A 15843-nucleotide genomic window follows, 5' to 3' on the forward strand; every position below is an offset into this window, starting at 1 on the left:
AAGCAGCAATCTCCACCCCACCACCCCCCACGCTTTATAAGGGGGCCGTTCTCTCTATGTAACTTTGTAATTTTCTTTGGAGGTGGGGGGGGGGGGTCTTGATCTCCAACCCTCACCCCCACATACGTTATGTTACAGATGTGAAACAATCTTAGATTGCTGGGTGCTTCTAACCACCAGTTATGATAGTCCATCCGCCCACTGTGTTCTGTTCCAGGGCAGGTCCTAACTCAAGTCTCACACGTGAGATTCTTCAGCCACTTACTGGGGAAGAGTAGCTGAGATGGTTTCCCATTGCCAGCCCTACAGTTTTTATCTTTGGAGGACTGTCTCCTAGGTGGGCTGCAACCAAGGCTAAAGAGCCCCACTTACCCTTTAAAGTGTGGGGGGACCACCCACTCCCTTTGGATACAAGTACCCCAATGGGACGTTGACCCAGTCTTCAGCTCTCCGGTCGGATGTGATAGTAAATAGAAAACTTTTGCACACCTCGACAATTAGAATATTGTTCTCCATTTCAGCAGAAGTCAACATTTTACAATTTTAAGCAAAAGCAGATGGGAAGATGTACAAATGAATTAATGTGTTATAGTTTCAGTCGACTTTAGTTAACAAACTACCCTGTTCAGTAAAACACACAGCAATGAATCACTCCACAAACTGATGTCGACCAAGAGCACAGGTAAATGTAGGCGTCAGTTGTCCTCTTTAGAAGTCAAGCGTCCCGCTCGGTAGGTATGAACCAAACCTACGGCCAGCTCCATTTTTCCACCTGCAGTGGGACACTCTACGACAAGACTCGTTGATGCTTTTCCTAATGTCGGCTCCATCGGTTGATGAATGTTCTCCACAGTAAGTGACTTTTGGAGGGTAATGGCGACATTCATCATGGCTGGCATCATTGGCCAAGAGGCTCCATCTGTTGATGGGCATATAAATTTAAAAACGCACATCAGTTAATCACCTCAGATTTCACATCAGGTTTCCTTCAATTAACTAAGAACTGATTTAGGATAAGTCCAGTTCTCTGACGTTGGAACTGATCAGTACAGCTGGGAGGTTTAAAGTAGAAGAATTGAGAGTTGGGCAGACAAGGGTCTATAATACAGAAAGAACTTTGCTGTTGGAATATTAGGAGTTAAACATGTCTTATTTGTTCTGTTGCAGTGGCCTGGGTTACATCCTTGGGTCTGGAGTAATGAAACTGACTGGCGATTGGCACTGGGCAATGAGGGTAAGAACGATTGTTGTGCGATGAATACAGGCCTGTTTAGTGTGGTGTAATCGTCGTGGGGAGTTCTGTCACTACTCAGTGAAATACAACAAAGTTCCCCCGGCACAAGGGGGAAATCCTAAATTCAGACCCACACCCTCTTGCAGATGCTCATCAGTGAGGAGGGGAAATCAATGGGGGTAATACTGACTTTGTGCAATAGTTTAAAATCAGGTGATTGCAAATCGTCAGCCTACATTATATCTCTCCCGATTGTTATTTCCACTTGTCAATTGAAATGGAAATCGGGAGTGATGTAAAACAGGTGGCTGATTCGCTGTCACCTGTTTAACACTATTGCACAGTCAAAATGACCCCCAATCAGTTCCCTCAGGTTAGTGTCACGGGACTCTGCTGTAAGTGGACCCTGTGTCCTCTACAACTGGGAGTGCACCGACTATCTCATTCTGTGATAGTGTGACCTGGGGACATTAATAATGAAATCCCTTGTTATGTGAATTAGAGACTGTAATCTCACAAATGCCCCCACACACAGGTAGAGTAGAAGCTTTGCCTGCCTTTTGTTCAGCAAACTCGCAGTCGATCCAGGTGTTAGAAACAGTTTAACACCGAGCCGTTACTCAATGGTGTAATCTAATCCTCACACAGTCAGCACGTGTCAAACACCACAGGTAGCCATCGACATGTTTTTGTGAAGGTGTCATGGAGCGTGCTGTACGTGGTCTGAGTAACGTCTCACACACTGTCTTCTCAAAGGTGAGGCTATGCGCAAAATTTTCCAACAGCCCCCCCACTGTGGGGTCTTGTGTGTTGCAGATGGCTCATCCGGGAACAATTATACCCGGACCTTGGCATTCCAGTGCACTTAGAAAATACATTATATCAGGGGTTCCATTCCTCTTTTAGGTTTGTGGGAACATAAGTATCAGTATCCAAGCCCCAGGAGTATGCTGATTCCTGGCCCGTCTAATGAGAGCTGCCCAAGGCGGAGCTGAGCTGCGCCTACTCCACCAGCTGGGCTGCGCCAACTCCACCAGCTGGGCTGCGCCAACTCCACCAGCTGGGCTGCGCCAACTCCACCAGCTGGGCTGCGCCAACTCCACCAGCTGGGCTGCGCCAACTCCACCAGCTGGGCTGCGACAACTCCACCAGCTGGGCTGCGCCAACTCCACCAGCTGGGCTGCGCCAACTCCACCAGCTGGGCTGCACAAACTCCACCAGCTGGGCTGTACCAAGTCACCAGCTGGGCTGTACCAAGTCACCAGCTGGGCTGTAGCAACTCCACCAGCTGGGCTGTACCAACTCCACCAGCTGGGCTGTACCAAGTCACCAGCTGGGCTGTACCAAGTCACCAGCTGGGCTGTACCAAGTCCACCAGCTGGGCTGTATCAAGTCCACCAGCTGGGCTGTACCAAGTCCACCAGCTGGGCTGTACCAAGTCACCAGCTGGGCTGTACCAAGTTCACCAGCTGGGCTGTACCGACTCCACCAGCTGGGCTGTACCAAGTCACCAGCTGGGCTGTACCAAGTTCACCAGCTGGGCTGTACCGACTCCACCAGCTGGGCTGTACCGACTCCACCAGCTGGGCTGTACCGACTCCACCAGCTGGGCTGTACCGACTCCACCAGCTGGGCTGTACCGACTCCACCAGCTGGGCTGTACCGACTCCACCAGCTGGGCTGTACCGACTCCACCAGCTGGGCTGTACCGACTCCACCAGCTGGGCTGTACCGACTCCACCAGCTGGGCTGTACCGACTCCACCAGCTGGGCTGTACCGACTCCACCAGCTGGGCTGTACCGACTCCACCAGCTGGGCTGTACCGACTCCACCAGCTGGGCTGTACCGACTCCACCAGCTGGGCTGTACCGACTCCACCAGCTGGGCTGTACCGACTCCACCAGCTGGGCTGTACCGACTCCACCAGCTGGGCTGTACCGACTCCACCAGCTGGGCTGTACCGACTCCACCAGCTGGGCTGTACCGACTCCACCAGCTGGGCTGTACCGACTCCACCAGCTGGGCTGTACCGACTCCACCAGCTGGGCTGTACCGACTCCACCAGCTGGGCTGTACCGACTCCACCAGCTGGGCTGTACCGACTCCACCAGCTGGGCTGTACCGACTCCACCAGCTGGGCTGTACCGACTCCACCAGCTGGGCTGTACCGACTCCACCAGCTGGGCTGTACCGACTCCACCAGCTGGGCTGTACCGACTCCACCAGCTGGGCTGTACCGACTCCACCAGCTGGGCTGTACCGACTCCACCAGCAGGGCTGTACCGACTCCACCAGCTGGGCTGTACCGACTCCACCAGCTGGGCTGTACCGACTCCACCAGCAGGGCTGTACCTACTCCACCAGCAGGGCTGTACCAACTCCACCAGCAGGGCTGTACCAACTCCACCAGCAGGGCTGTACCAAGTCACCAGCTGGGCTGTACCAACTCCACCAGCTGGGCTGTACCAACTCCACCAGCTGGGCTGTACCAACTCCACCAGCTGGGCTGTACCAAGTCACCAGCTGGGCTGTACCAAGTCACCAGCTGGGTGGAAAATTTGAGACCGCTCCTTGGAATATTTTAACAATATTTAACCATCGGGGATACCTTTAGATTTAAAGTACTTTCACAGGAGCATCTTACCCTTTCTGTAAATGTAGGAAAACAACTATTGCGGCCAGTTTCTGATTATGCGTTAAATATTTCACTTAGCAGCATGCTTGATTTGCTTGCTTTCACAGGTGACCCCGTGTATTGGGCTCCTGGTCTTATTCTTCCTCGTGTTCCTGGTCCCGAACCCTCCACGTGGAGCCTCAGAAGATCACAAGGACTCACCACTCTCCAGGACCTCCTGGCAGCAGGATCTCGTGTACCTGTTTAAGAAGTAGGTTCTTGACCTCTGGTTTAATCGGGGCCTTGGGACGTTTTTACTACGTCAAAGGCGCTATACAAATGCAAGTTGTTGTTGTTGCTGCTGCCGCTGGGAGTGAATAGAAATCGGAAAAATAATCTGAACGGGTGGGGTCAGCTGCTGCTCTTGTTAGATCAGGAGTCATGTGACACCCAGCCCAGTGCCAAACTTGGAATCGTAGAATGTTCCAGCACAGAAACAGGCTATCCCACCCCGCCAAGTTCATGCTTGTTCCACGAGCCACCTAGTCTAATATCACTCTCCTGCTCGCTCCCCCTGCATCCTGTAAAACTCCTCTTTAAACCCACTCCTTTTAATACTCTTTAATCCCACTCTCCTGCTCTCCCCCGTACCCTTTAATACTCCTCTTTCTCAGGTGTCTAATTCCTTTACAAGTAGTTATGAACTCTGCTTCAACAGTTCATGGCAGGGAATTCTACAATGCAGCCACTCTTTGTGTAAAGACATTTTCTAATCTCTTCTTTCGTTTTTGAGATTATCTTAAATTTCATATTATCTTGCCAGTGGAAGCAACCTCTCACTATTTACCTTATTGTAACACTTCATAATTTTGAAGACCTCTATCAGGTCACCCCTTAACCTTCTCAGCTCCAGTGAAAAGCCCTAACTTCTCAAGTCTCTCTTCGTAACTGTAACCCCTCATCTCCGGTAACAGCCCAGTGAGAGTACGCTGACCCTTTCCCATTGCTTTTATCTCCTTCCTATAACAGGATGCCCTAAACTGCACACAATACTCCAACTGCAGCCTAACCAAGGTCATCTGCAAGTTGAGCATTACTACAACTCTAGGTACAAAATCAAAGGATTCAATTTTCCTTTTTTATGGCCTTATCCACTTGCACTGACCTGTGCATTAATTCAACAAGGGCTATCTGCTCCTCTACTCCATTAGAAATGTTATCACTTACAATGAACTCTTCTTACTTTACATTTTTTCTCAATTGAACTGCGCCTGCCACCTGTCTGCCCATCCTACCAGCCTAACTCCATTCTGCAGTTAGCAACTAATCTACTGGAATTTTTTGAGGATGTAACTGGTAAAATAGATAAGGGAGAACCAGTGGATGTGGTGTATTTGGACTTTCAGAAGGCTTTTGATAAGGTCCCGCATAAGAGATTAGCGTGCAAAATTAAGGCACATGGGATTGGGGGCAAGGTATTGACTTGGATAGAGAACTGGTTGGCGGACAGAAAGCAAAGAGTTGGAATAAACGGGTCGTTTTCCGAGTGGCAGGCAGTGACTAGTGGGGTACCGCAAGCATCGGTCCCAGGACCCCAGCTGTTCACAATATATATATATGATCTGGACGAGGGAATTGGATGTAATATCTCCAAATTTGCAGACGACACAAAGCTGGGTGGGAGGGTAAGCTGTGAGGAGGATGTCGTGAAACTCCAGTACGATTTGGACAGGTTGGGTGATTGGGCAGAAACATGGCAAATGCACTATAATGTGGATAAATGTGAGGTTATCCACTTTGGTGGCAAAAACAGGAAGGCAGATTATTTGAGTGGCAATAGATTGGGAGAAGGGGAAGTGCAAAGAGACCTGGGTGTTCTTGTGCACCAGTCGCTGAAGGTAAGCATGCAGGTGCAGCAGGCGGTTAAGAAGGCAAATGGTATGTTGGCCTTCGTAGCAAGAGGGTTCAAGTACAGGAACAAGGATGTCTTGCTACGGTTGTACAGGGCCTTGGTGAGACCGCACCTTGAGTATTGTGTGCAGTTTTGGTCACCTTACCTGAGGAAGGACGTTCTTGCCATGGAAGGAGTGCAGCGAAGATTCACCAGGCTGATACCTGGGATGGCAGGAATGACGTATGAGGAGAGATTGTGTCGATTGGGCTTATACTCACTGGAGTTTAGAAGATTGAGAGGGGATCTCATCGAAACCTATAAAATTCTGTCAGGCCTGGACAGACTAGATGCAGGAAGGATGTTTATGATGGCCGGGGAGTCCAGAACCAGGGGTCATAGTCTAAGGATAAGGGGTAAGCCATTTAGGACTAAAATGAGGAGGAATTTCTTCACCCAGAGAGTGGTGAACCTGTGGAATTCTCTGCCACAGAGGGCGGTGGAGGCCAGTTCATTAAATATATTCAAAAAAGAGTTGGATATATTTCTTAAGGCTAAAGGGATCAAGGGATATGGGGAGAAGGCAGGGACAGGGTACTGAATTTGGATGATCAGCCATGATCTCATTGAATGGCGGAGCAGGCTCGAAGGGCCGAATGGCCTACTCCTGCTCCTATCTTCTATGTTTCTATGTTACATTTTGCCTCTTTCTTATTTCCTTACACGCTGTGGAGGCCAGTTAAAATCTGCCTGCCTTTTTAGGAAGATTTCAGTTTGTTTGATTTAGCTCCACTCAAAGTACTCTTCTCAAATGTGTCCCTTTTTATCCTCCTCGACAGGCTGCCACAGCTCGTTAGAAATTAGTAACTGCCGCTCAGCCTCATTCAAAGAACAACAGGCCCAAATGTACCAGTAATGAAGTCTATATAAGTTTGACTTAATCGCAAGCCTGTTATTGGGGAGACAACAATAACAAACCTCACAACATATGTAATGATACAGACCGAGCCTGTGTAGGCTCACTCTCGGGAACAATGTCTAATTTAATGGGGCAGCTACCAGACCAAAACAAGACAGAGCTACTTGATGTTTGTTGAAAATTCCATTCACATATTTCCAGTCGGAGAAACTGCCTTTTATCCCTACCCTTTGCTCCAACTATCTCTCCATCCATGTGACCACATTCCTCTTAGTTCCGTGAACAATGACCTTTGCCTTAAGCCTCTTAGTACCTGATCAAATGCTTTCTGAAAATTGATTTAAACCACATCCGCTACATTTCCTTTATCTACCCTCTCTGTTTCTTCAAAGAACTCTATAAGATTGATCAAGTATGACCTTTAGAAATCTAGTGTTGACTGGACCCGAAGGACTACAAGTGCTGGATATTTCACCCTGTATTAGAGTCTAGTAGTTTACCAATAACCAAAGCGAGACTAACAGGCCTAGACTTTTCTAACTTAAGCCACAAACAAGTAGCTTCTTGGCAGCAACTGACTCGGAGAGCACTCATGCACAGTTTGAAAGGGATCTTTGCAACGATGAGTATAAACACAGACCATAGTCACCACAGTTAGGGGCATGCTGATCTGAGCTGAGAATGGTCACTGCAGAATTGAGCCCGCCGAGGCTGTAGGCTCCAGAGTTGGGAGGACTATATTGAAGGACTGAATTGAAGTACGAAGGGGGAACTACGTGTCAGCTGTGCCTAGTGGGTAGCCTCGGAATCAGAAGGTTGTGGGTTCAAGCCCCATTTCAGATTTGAGCACAAAAATCTAGGCTGACACTCCAGTGCAGTGCTGAGGGAGCGCTGCACTGTCGGAGGTGCCGTCTCTCGGATGAGATGTTAAACCGAGGCCCCGTCTGCTCTCTCAGGTTGATGTAAAAGATCCCATGGCACTGTTTTGAAGATGAGCAGGGGAGTTATCCCCAGTGTCCTGGGCCAATATTTATCCTTTAACACCTAAAACATATTATCTGGCGACTGTCTCATGGCTGTTTGTGGGATCTTGTTGTGCGCAAATACTGGCTGCCGCGTTTCCCACATTACGACAGCGACTACACGTCAAAAAGTACTTCAGTGGCTGTGAAGCGCTTTGGGACTGGAGTGGAGATTTAACCCACGACTCAGAGGTGAGAGAGCTGCCAACTGAGCTAGGGCTGACGTTTAATTCGTCAGATATAAAGCTCCCAAAGCAGCCAAGCTAGTCACTTCCAACGAGTACACTTAGAGAATCAATCAAAAATAACCGACAGTGGATAAAGGAAACGTAAAAAATCTGCTGCAACGAGAACTCAGCTTTTAGCAGGCAGGTTTCAATAGCAACCGGACAGCACCAGCCTGTGGACACAGAGACAACTGCCAATTTATTTCCCCCATTATCTATCGCCCCTCTACTTCTGAAACCATTGATTGTTGCTGCGGTAAAGTCCCATGAATGCTGGCTGCCCTCTGGCACCCTACCCAAGTGATCGGTCTTCAGGTACGAATCTAGACAGCAGGCTATTTGACTGTGGAGGGCATCGCAGAGGAGCTTGGTCCTGAACAGTCACACTCAGGCACACATACACACAGTCACATACACTCAGTCTCTCACACACTCACGATTTCCAGTGGGATGGGGTCAGGGATAGTGATGAGGAGCAGGAGACTTGACTCTTGCGTTTTTCTATCGCTAACCTAAGGCCAGTTGTCACGCGCCGACTGTTGCTCCATCTCAGATCAGCTAAACGCGGGGCTTCTGTTCCCTCCACCCGATGCAGTGGGGTAAAGTTTCACCCTTTACTGCCCGGGTGTTTAAACATCTCCTGAGCGCAGCCCGGGGCGGTAAAGCTGGCGGGAGAGTCAGAAGCTGGCGACAGAACCCACTGGGGAATTTTTTAAAGAAAGGAAATCCCAGCGGCTTCTGTAGACGGTGCGCCCTCAGCCCGGGAGACACTTGGGTGGAATTTTAAATCGGCGGGTGGTTAAATCAGCAAATATGCGAAATCCGACCCCAGCCCCTCCGGGGATTGTCTCCAACAGACCGGCCGCGGCCTACCACCACAGGCTTCCCCGCCGAACAACCTTCCACCTGCGGGCAGGAAACCGAGTAAAAGAATGATAATGAGGCAGGGTGGCCGTGTCCCGGGATTCCCGCCTCGCTGGCCGCGTTCCTCCCCGAGCGCTACCAACCGCTCCCGCGACATCAGCGGTTTAAACTTCCCGCCACAGTGCGCCCGCCTCCAGCAAAAAACATTCAACCACAGCGGACCCAGAATGGACAAGGCAAGGGAGTGAATGGGGGGAGTGATTGGGGGGGAGTGAGTGAATGGAGGGAGTGAGTGAATGGAGGGAGTGATGGGGGGGAGTGAATGGAGGGAGTGAGGGAGTGAATGGAGGGAGTGATTGGGGGGAGTGAGGGAGTGAATGGAGGGAGTGAGGGAGTGATGGGGGGGGAGTGAATGGAGGGAGTGATTGGGGGGAGTGAATGGAGGGAGTGATTGGGGGGGAGTGAGGGAGCGATTGGGGGGGAGTGATGGGGGAGTGAGGGAGCGATTGGGGGGGAGTGAGGGAGCGATTGGGGGGAGTGATGGAGTGAGTGAGTGATGGGGAGAGTGGGGGAGTGATGGGGGAGACTGAGGGAGTTATGGGGGATTGAGTGAGTGATGGAATGAGTGAGTGATGGGGATTGAGGGAGTGATTGGGGCAGTGAGGGAGTAAATGATGAAACTAAGGTACTTTTGAAGCTTGAGGCAAGGCTATGAAGGGTAGGGCTTGTAATTTGTTTCTGTTGGAGGCAGAACACGTGTAGCAGATAGAAGCCGTTACGCGAAGGTGCGGTTCCCAGAGCGGGTGAGGTCGCTGCCGTATAGTATGAAATTTGAGACGACGGAAGGAGTTCAGTACTTCCGGGCACTGCACGATAACCAGGTGAAGGGGTGTTGTTGTCTTGGACACGACCATCTTTTATGAAGCTGTCCAGACCTGTACTGTTATAACTGCGGCGAGTCTGGACACATCGCTCGGAGCTGCAGAATGGAGAGTTGTGGGGTGTGTCACAAAGACCCTGCCTGCTGTGACTGTGCGGCCGAAGGAGCCCCTTGAGGGATGAGAAGGTGGGAGAAGGAGTAGGTGTGTGAGTGGAGCTGAAGAGGCAGAGGACACAGCTGGAGAACGGAAGGAGAAAAGAGTGTAGGAAGAGGCAGAAGAGTTGTGAGTGGGGAACAAAATGGAGATGGTGGGAAAGACACTGAGTACAGTGGAAAAGGATAAAGACAGCGGAGGGGAGCGCGGGTGGAGGGTAGAGTCGGGCGCTGGAGCCAACGATTCTGGTGTCAGTGGGGCGGAGCCGGGAGCGAGTTGCGGGGTCGGTTTAAGTACTCGAAAGAAAGACGAGGGTGTGACATCTCGGGGAGCAGGAGGGGACAAGACAGGGAGAGGGTGCAAGAGGCAGGAGGTGTAAAGGGACAGCAGGACGGGAGCGGGGAGAGAAAATTGCCAGAAGTGAGCAGGAAATGCTCTGAATGCATACACAAGCAAAACAGACAGCGTGCCTTTAAGTAAAGTGAAAGCCAGGCAGTAAATGCCTATGGCCACACTAGTCTGAAAACGCCCGATCTCGTCTGATCTCGGAAGCTAAGCAGAGTCAGGCCTGGTTAGTACTTGGATGGGAGACTGCCTGGGAATACCAGGTGCAGTAGGCTTTTGCGGCCGCCAGAGGCTGCTCACAGCTCTGCACACTCACACTGCCGTTAATCAATCAACAACCTTTTTGCTGCACACTCTTTCTCTCTCGTTTGACCATTTTTTTCTTCACATTCTCCTGTTGCAACACAAAGGCAAGGGGTTCGAGACAGGGGGGGGAAAGCAGAAGAAGAAAATAAAATAACAAAGAAACACACACTGGCAGAGGGGCATCAGGACGCAGCAGCAGAGAGGAGAGACAAACTGCAACAGAGCAGAGAATAATGTAGAAAGAGCAGCAATTAGATGGCTCTTATCAAAGTCACAAAGGACATACTTTGTGACTGTGACTAAGGCAAATATCACCCCTTGTCCTTCTTGACTTGTCTGCAGCCTTTGACACAGTTGACCTCTCCATCCTCCTCCAATGCCGCTCCACCATTGTCTAGCAGGGTGGGACTGCACTCGCCTGGTTCCATCCTTAACTATCTAATCATAGCCAGAGAATCACCTGCAACGGCTTCTCTTCCAGCTCCCGCATCGTTACCTCTGGGGTCCCCCAAGGAGCTATCCTTGGCCCCTCCTATTTCTCATCTACATGTTGCACCTCGACGACATCATCCGAAAACACAGCGTCAGTTTCCACATGTACGCTGCTGACACCCAGCTCTACCTCAGCACCACTTCTCTCGACCCTTCCACGGTGTCTAAATTGTCAGACTGCTTGTCAGAGGATGAGCAGAAATTTCCTCCAACTAAATATTGGGAAGACCGATGCCATTGTCTTCGGTCCCCGCCATAAACTCTGTATCCTAGCCACCGACTCCATCCCGCTCCCTAACGTGTCTGAGGCTGAACCACACTCTTCGCAACCTTGGTGTCATATTTGACCCTGAAATGAGCCTCTGACCACATATCCACAGCATAACTAAGACCGCCTATTCCCACTTCCGTAACATCGCCGGTTTCCGCCCTGCCTCAGCTCATCCGCTGCTGAAACCTTCATCAATGCCTTTGTTACCTCTGGACTTGACTATTCCAACGCACTCCTGGTTGGCCTCCCATGTTCTACCCTACGTAAACTTCAGGTCATCCAAAACTCTGCTTCCTGTGTCCTAACTCACACCAAGTCCCGTTCACCCATCACCCGCTGTGCTCGCTAACCTACATTGGCTCCTGGTTAAGCAACGCCTCGATTTCAAAATTCTTATTCTTGTTTTCAAATCTCTCCATGATCTCACTCCTCCCTTTCTCTGTAATCTCCTCCTGCTCTACAACCCCCCGAGATATCTGCACTCCTCTAATTCTGTCCTCTTGAGCATCCCTGATTATAATCACTCAACCTTTGGTGGCCGTGACTTCTGTTGCCTCGGCCCTAAGCTCTGAAGTTCCCTCCTTAAACCTGTCCGCCACTCTACCTCACTTTCATCCTTTAAGACGCTCCTTAAAACCTACCTCTTTGACCAAGCTTTTGGTCATCTGCCCGAATTTCTTCTTACGTGGCTCGGTGTCAAATTTTGTTTTATAACTTCTATGAAACGCCTTGGGACGTGTTAATACGTTAAAGGTGCTATATAAATAAATGTTATTGTTGGGGAAAAAGCAAAGCCAACTAGCATGCTGTTGGAATGCATGTGTGTTAATGCACCGAGTGTTACCAATAAGTTCGATGAGTTGCAGGCACAAGTTGCCACATGGGGTTATGATTCAGTGGCTATAACGGAGACCTGGCTTAAACATGGGCAGCAATGGGCTCGGAGTGCCGGGCCCCTCAGAGCAAAATGTGCCCAGGATGAATTTAATATCGAGGAAAATGTGCTAATGAAAAAATTGGAGTCGTGGTACATTAAAATCTGCTTGGTAATAAGGAGGAGATATTATCCAGGAACACGGGTAGCAGATAGAAGCCGTTACGCGAAGGTGCGGTTCCCAGAGCGGGTGAGGTCGCTGCCGTATAGTATGAAATTTGAGACAACGGAAGGAGTTCAGTACTTGCGGGCACTGCACGATAACCAGGTGAAGGGGTGTTATTGTCTTGGACACGACCATCCTTTAAACAGCTGTCCAGACCTGCACTGTTCTAACTGCGGTGAGTCTGGATGCATTGCTCGGAGCTGCAGGACGGAGAGCTGTGGGGTGTGTCACAAAGGCCCTGCCCACTGTGTGTGTGAGGTAGAAGGAAGCCCCTTCAGGTATGAGGAGGTTGGAGAAGGAGCAGGAGGTGTGAGTGGAGCAGTCGGAGGCGCGGAGCAGGCGGAGGACACAGCCGATAAACGGAAGGAGAAAAGCGCAGGAAGAGGCAGAAGAGTTTGGAGTGGGGAACAGAATGGAGACGGTGGGAAATAGCACAGTGGAAAAGGGCAGAGACAGCGGACGGGAGCGCAGATCGAGACCAGAGTGGAGCCACAATATGGCTCGGTTCACCCAAAGATTCTGGTGTCCGCGGGACGAGCAGAGGCGGGAGCGGGCTGCCGGGTAAGTGTAAGTACTCCAAACAACAGCAACCACTTGTATTTATATAGCGCCTTTTAATGTAGTAAAACATCCCAAGGCGCTTCACAGGAATATTATATGACACAAAATTTTACAGCGAGCCACATAAGGAGAAATTAGGACAGGTGACCAAAAGCTTGGTCAAAGAAGTCGGTTTTAAGGAGCATCTTAATGGAGGAAAGAGAGAGCGAGGCAGAGAGGTTTAGGGAGGGAATTCCAGAGCTTCGGGCCTAAGCAACAGAAGGCACGGCCACCAATGATTGAGCGATTATAATCAGGGATGCTCAAGAGGGCAGAATTAGAGGAGTGCAGATATCTCGGGGCGGGGGGCGCAGTTGTGGGCCTGGAGGAGATTACAGCGATAGAAACATAGAAGATAGGAGCAGGAGTAGGCCATTCGGCCCCTCGAGCCTGCTCCGCCATTCAATGAGATCATGGCTGATCATCCAAATTCAGTACCCTGTCCCTGCTTTCTCCCCATATCCCATGATCTCTTTAGCCTTAAGAAATATATCTAACTCCTTCTTGAATATATTTAATGAATTGGCCTCCACTGCTTTCTGTGGTAGAGAATTCCACAGGTTCACCATTCTCTGGGTGAAGAAATTCCTCCTCATCCATGTCCTAAATGGCTTACCCCTTATCCTTAGACTGTGACCACTGGTTCTGGAATCCCCGGCCATTGGGAACATCCTTCCTGCATCTAGTCTGTCTAGTCCTGTTAGAATTTTATAAGTTTCAATGAGATCGCCTCTCATTCTTCTTAACTCCAGCGTGTATAAGCCCAATCGACCCAAACTCTCCTCATACATCATTCCTGCCATCCCAGGTATCAGTCTGGTGAATCTTCGCTGCACTCCCTCCATGGCAAGAACATCCTTCCTCAGATAAGGCGACCAAAACTGCACTGATGCGCTATCAATTACTCATAAAAGACGGAGAGTTAGGAGAGTAACTAAAGGCTTTTATTAGCAAAGAACAGAGCATGCCTCTCGTGGTTGACTGGGTTCCAAGAAGGCAGGGGGCTGCAGAGCAATCACCTTTATACTTGGGCCTGTGGGTGGAGCCAGGGGCGGAGCCAGCAGAGACATGCTGAGGCATGCATAGGTACAACAGTGTGCAACAACAACAACAATGGTGAACAACAATAACAGTGGTTTACCACATTCACCCCTTGTTTAAAATTGAGTCCGGCGGGGTGAAGTGTACTAAAGGTTCGTGTAAGTAAGTCTATCAGGTGGCCTTGTATGCCGTCCTGATCGTCGTGGTGGCGGCGGTGATGGTGCAGCATCCAACGTTGAATCTGGCGTCTCATTGAGTGGTTGGGTGGTCAATGACGGGTCCTGGGGCTGCGGCATGCCGCCTAGCGGGGTTGGGTTGTGGGTAGTGGTGGATGGCAATGGTAGTGTTTCAGGGGCGCCCGAAGGTGCGCGATCTCGTGTGGGGGCTGTGTCCTCCCGCCCGTCCGGGTACGCTACGTAAGCGTACTGGGGGTAGGCGTGGGTAGTGGTGGGTGGCGAGGGAGGTGTTTCGGGAGCACCCGAAGGTGCGAGGTCTCGTATGGAGACTGTGTCCTCCCGCCCGTCCGGGTACACCACGTAAGCATACTGAGGGTTGGCATGGAGGAGGCTCACCCTCTCGACCAGGGGGTCCGTCTTATGGGACCTCACGTGCTTCCGCAGTAGGACGGGTCCTGGAGAAGTCAGCCATGTCGGTAACGAGATCCCCGATGTGGACTTCCTGGGGAAGGAGAACATTCTCTCGTGAGGGGTAGCATTGGTGGCTGTACAGAGCAGTGACCGAATGGAATGGAGCGCCGCAGGGAGGACTTCCTGCCAGCGAGAGGTCGGGAGGCCCTTAGATTTCAAGTTTAAAAGGACTGCCTTCCAGACCGTCGCATTCTCCCTTTCCACCTGGCCATTACCCCGGGGGTTGTAGCTGGTGGTCCTGCTTGTAGCAATACCTCTCGAGAGCAGGTACTGCCGAAGTTCGTCGCTCATAAAGGATGAGCCCCTGTCGCTATGAATATAGCTAGGGAAACCGAACAAGGCGAAGAGGTCATTCAGACATTTAATGACCGTGGTACTGGTCATGTCTGAGCAAGGGATGGCAAACGGGAAACGGGAGTACTCGTCAATTATGTTGAGGAAGTACACATTGCGGTCGGAGGAGGGGAGGGGCCCTTTAAAATCGACGCTCAGCCGTTCAAAGGGGCGCGTGGCTTTGATCAGGCTTGCTCTGTCTGGCCTATAAAAATGCAGTTTGCACTCGGCACAGATTTGGCAGTTCCTGGTCATGGTCCTGACCTCCTCGATGGAGTAGGGCAGGTTACGGGATTTGATGAAGTGAAAAAACCTGGTGACCCCCGGGTGGCAGAGGTCATTGTGGAGGGTCTTCAGTCTATCGACCTGCGCGTTGGCGCATGTACCACGTGATAGGGCATCTGGGGGCTCATTGAGTTTCCCGGGCCGGTACAAGATATCGTAATTGTAGGTGGAGAGTTCGATTCTCCACCTCAAGATCTTGTCGTTCTTGATTTTGCCCCTCTGCTTATTATTAAACATAAAAGCTACTGAACGCTGGTCAGTGAGCAGGGTAAATCGTTTTCCGGCCAGGTAATGCCTCCAATGTCGCACAGCTTCCACAATGGCCTGGGCCTCCTTTTCGACAGAGGAGTGTCGAATCTCGGGGCCCTGGAGGGTCCTTGAGAAAAAGGCCACGGGTCTCCCCGCCTGGTTAAGGGTTGCAGCTAGGGCAAAGTCGGATGCGTCGCTCTCCACTTGGAAAGGGATGGACTCATCCACTGCGTGCATCGTGGCCCTCGCAATACCTCTTTTTATGAGAGTGAAGGCTGCACAGGCCTCTGCTGCCAGGGGGAAGGAGGTGGACTTGATGAGGGGTCTGGCTTTGTCCGCATAGTTGGGCACCCACTGAGCATAGTACG

The 15843-nt window shown here is 50.7% G+C and overlaps 1 protein-coding gene and 1 pseudogene across 1 annotated transcript in view; both read left to right on the forward strand.

Annotated features, from left to right (window-relative positions):
* The window catches only part of LOC147102040 (protein spinster homolog 1-like), a 187295-nt gene that overhangs the window by 31080 nt on the left and 140372 nt on the right, over nt 1-15843 (forward strand). The window contains exons 5-6 of the mRNA XM_085964196.1: nt 1168-1234; nt 3978-4120. Coding sequence (XP_085820322.1) covers nt 1168-1234; nt 3978-4120 — 210 coding nt within the window. The remainder of the gene's footprint in view (nt 1-1167; nt 1235-3977; nt 4121-15843) is intronic.
* LOC147102041 (5S ribosomal RNA) lies at nt 10308-10426 on the forward strand (annotated as a pseudogene).

Source organism: Somniosus microcephalus, chromosome 22, assembly GCF_052327205.1.
Source record: "Somniosus microcephalus isolate GS21.2 chromosome 22, FLI_Smic_1.0, whole genome shotgun sequence".
In the NCBI taxonomy this organism is placed as follows: Eukaryota; Metazoa; Chordata; class Chondrichthyes; order Squaliformes; family Somniosidae; genus Somniosus; species Somniosus microcephalus.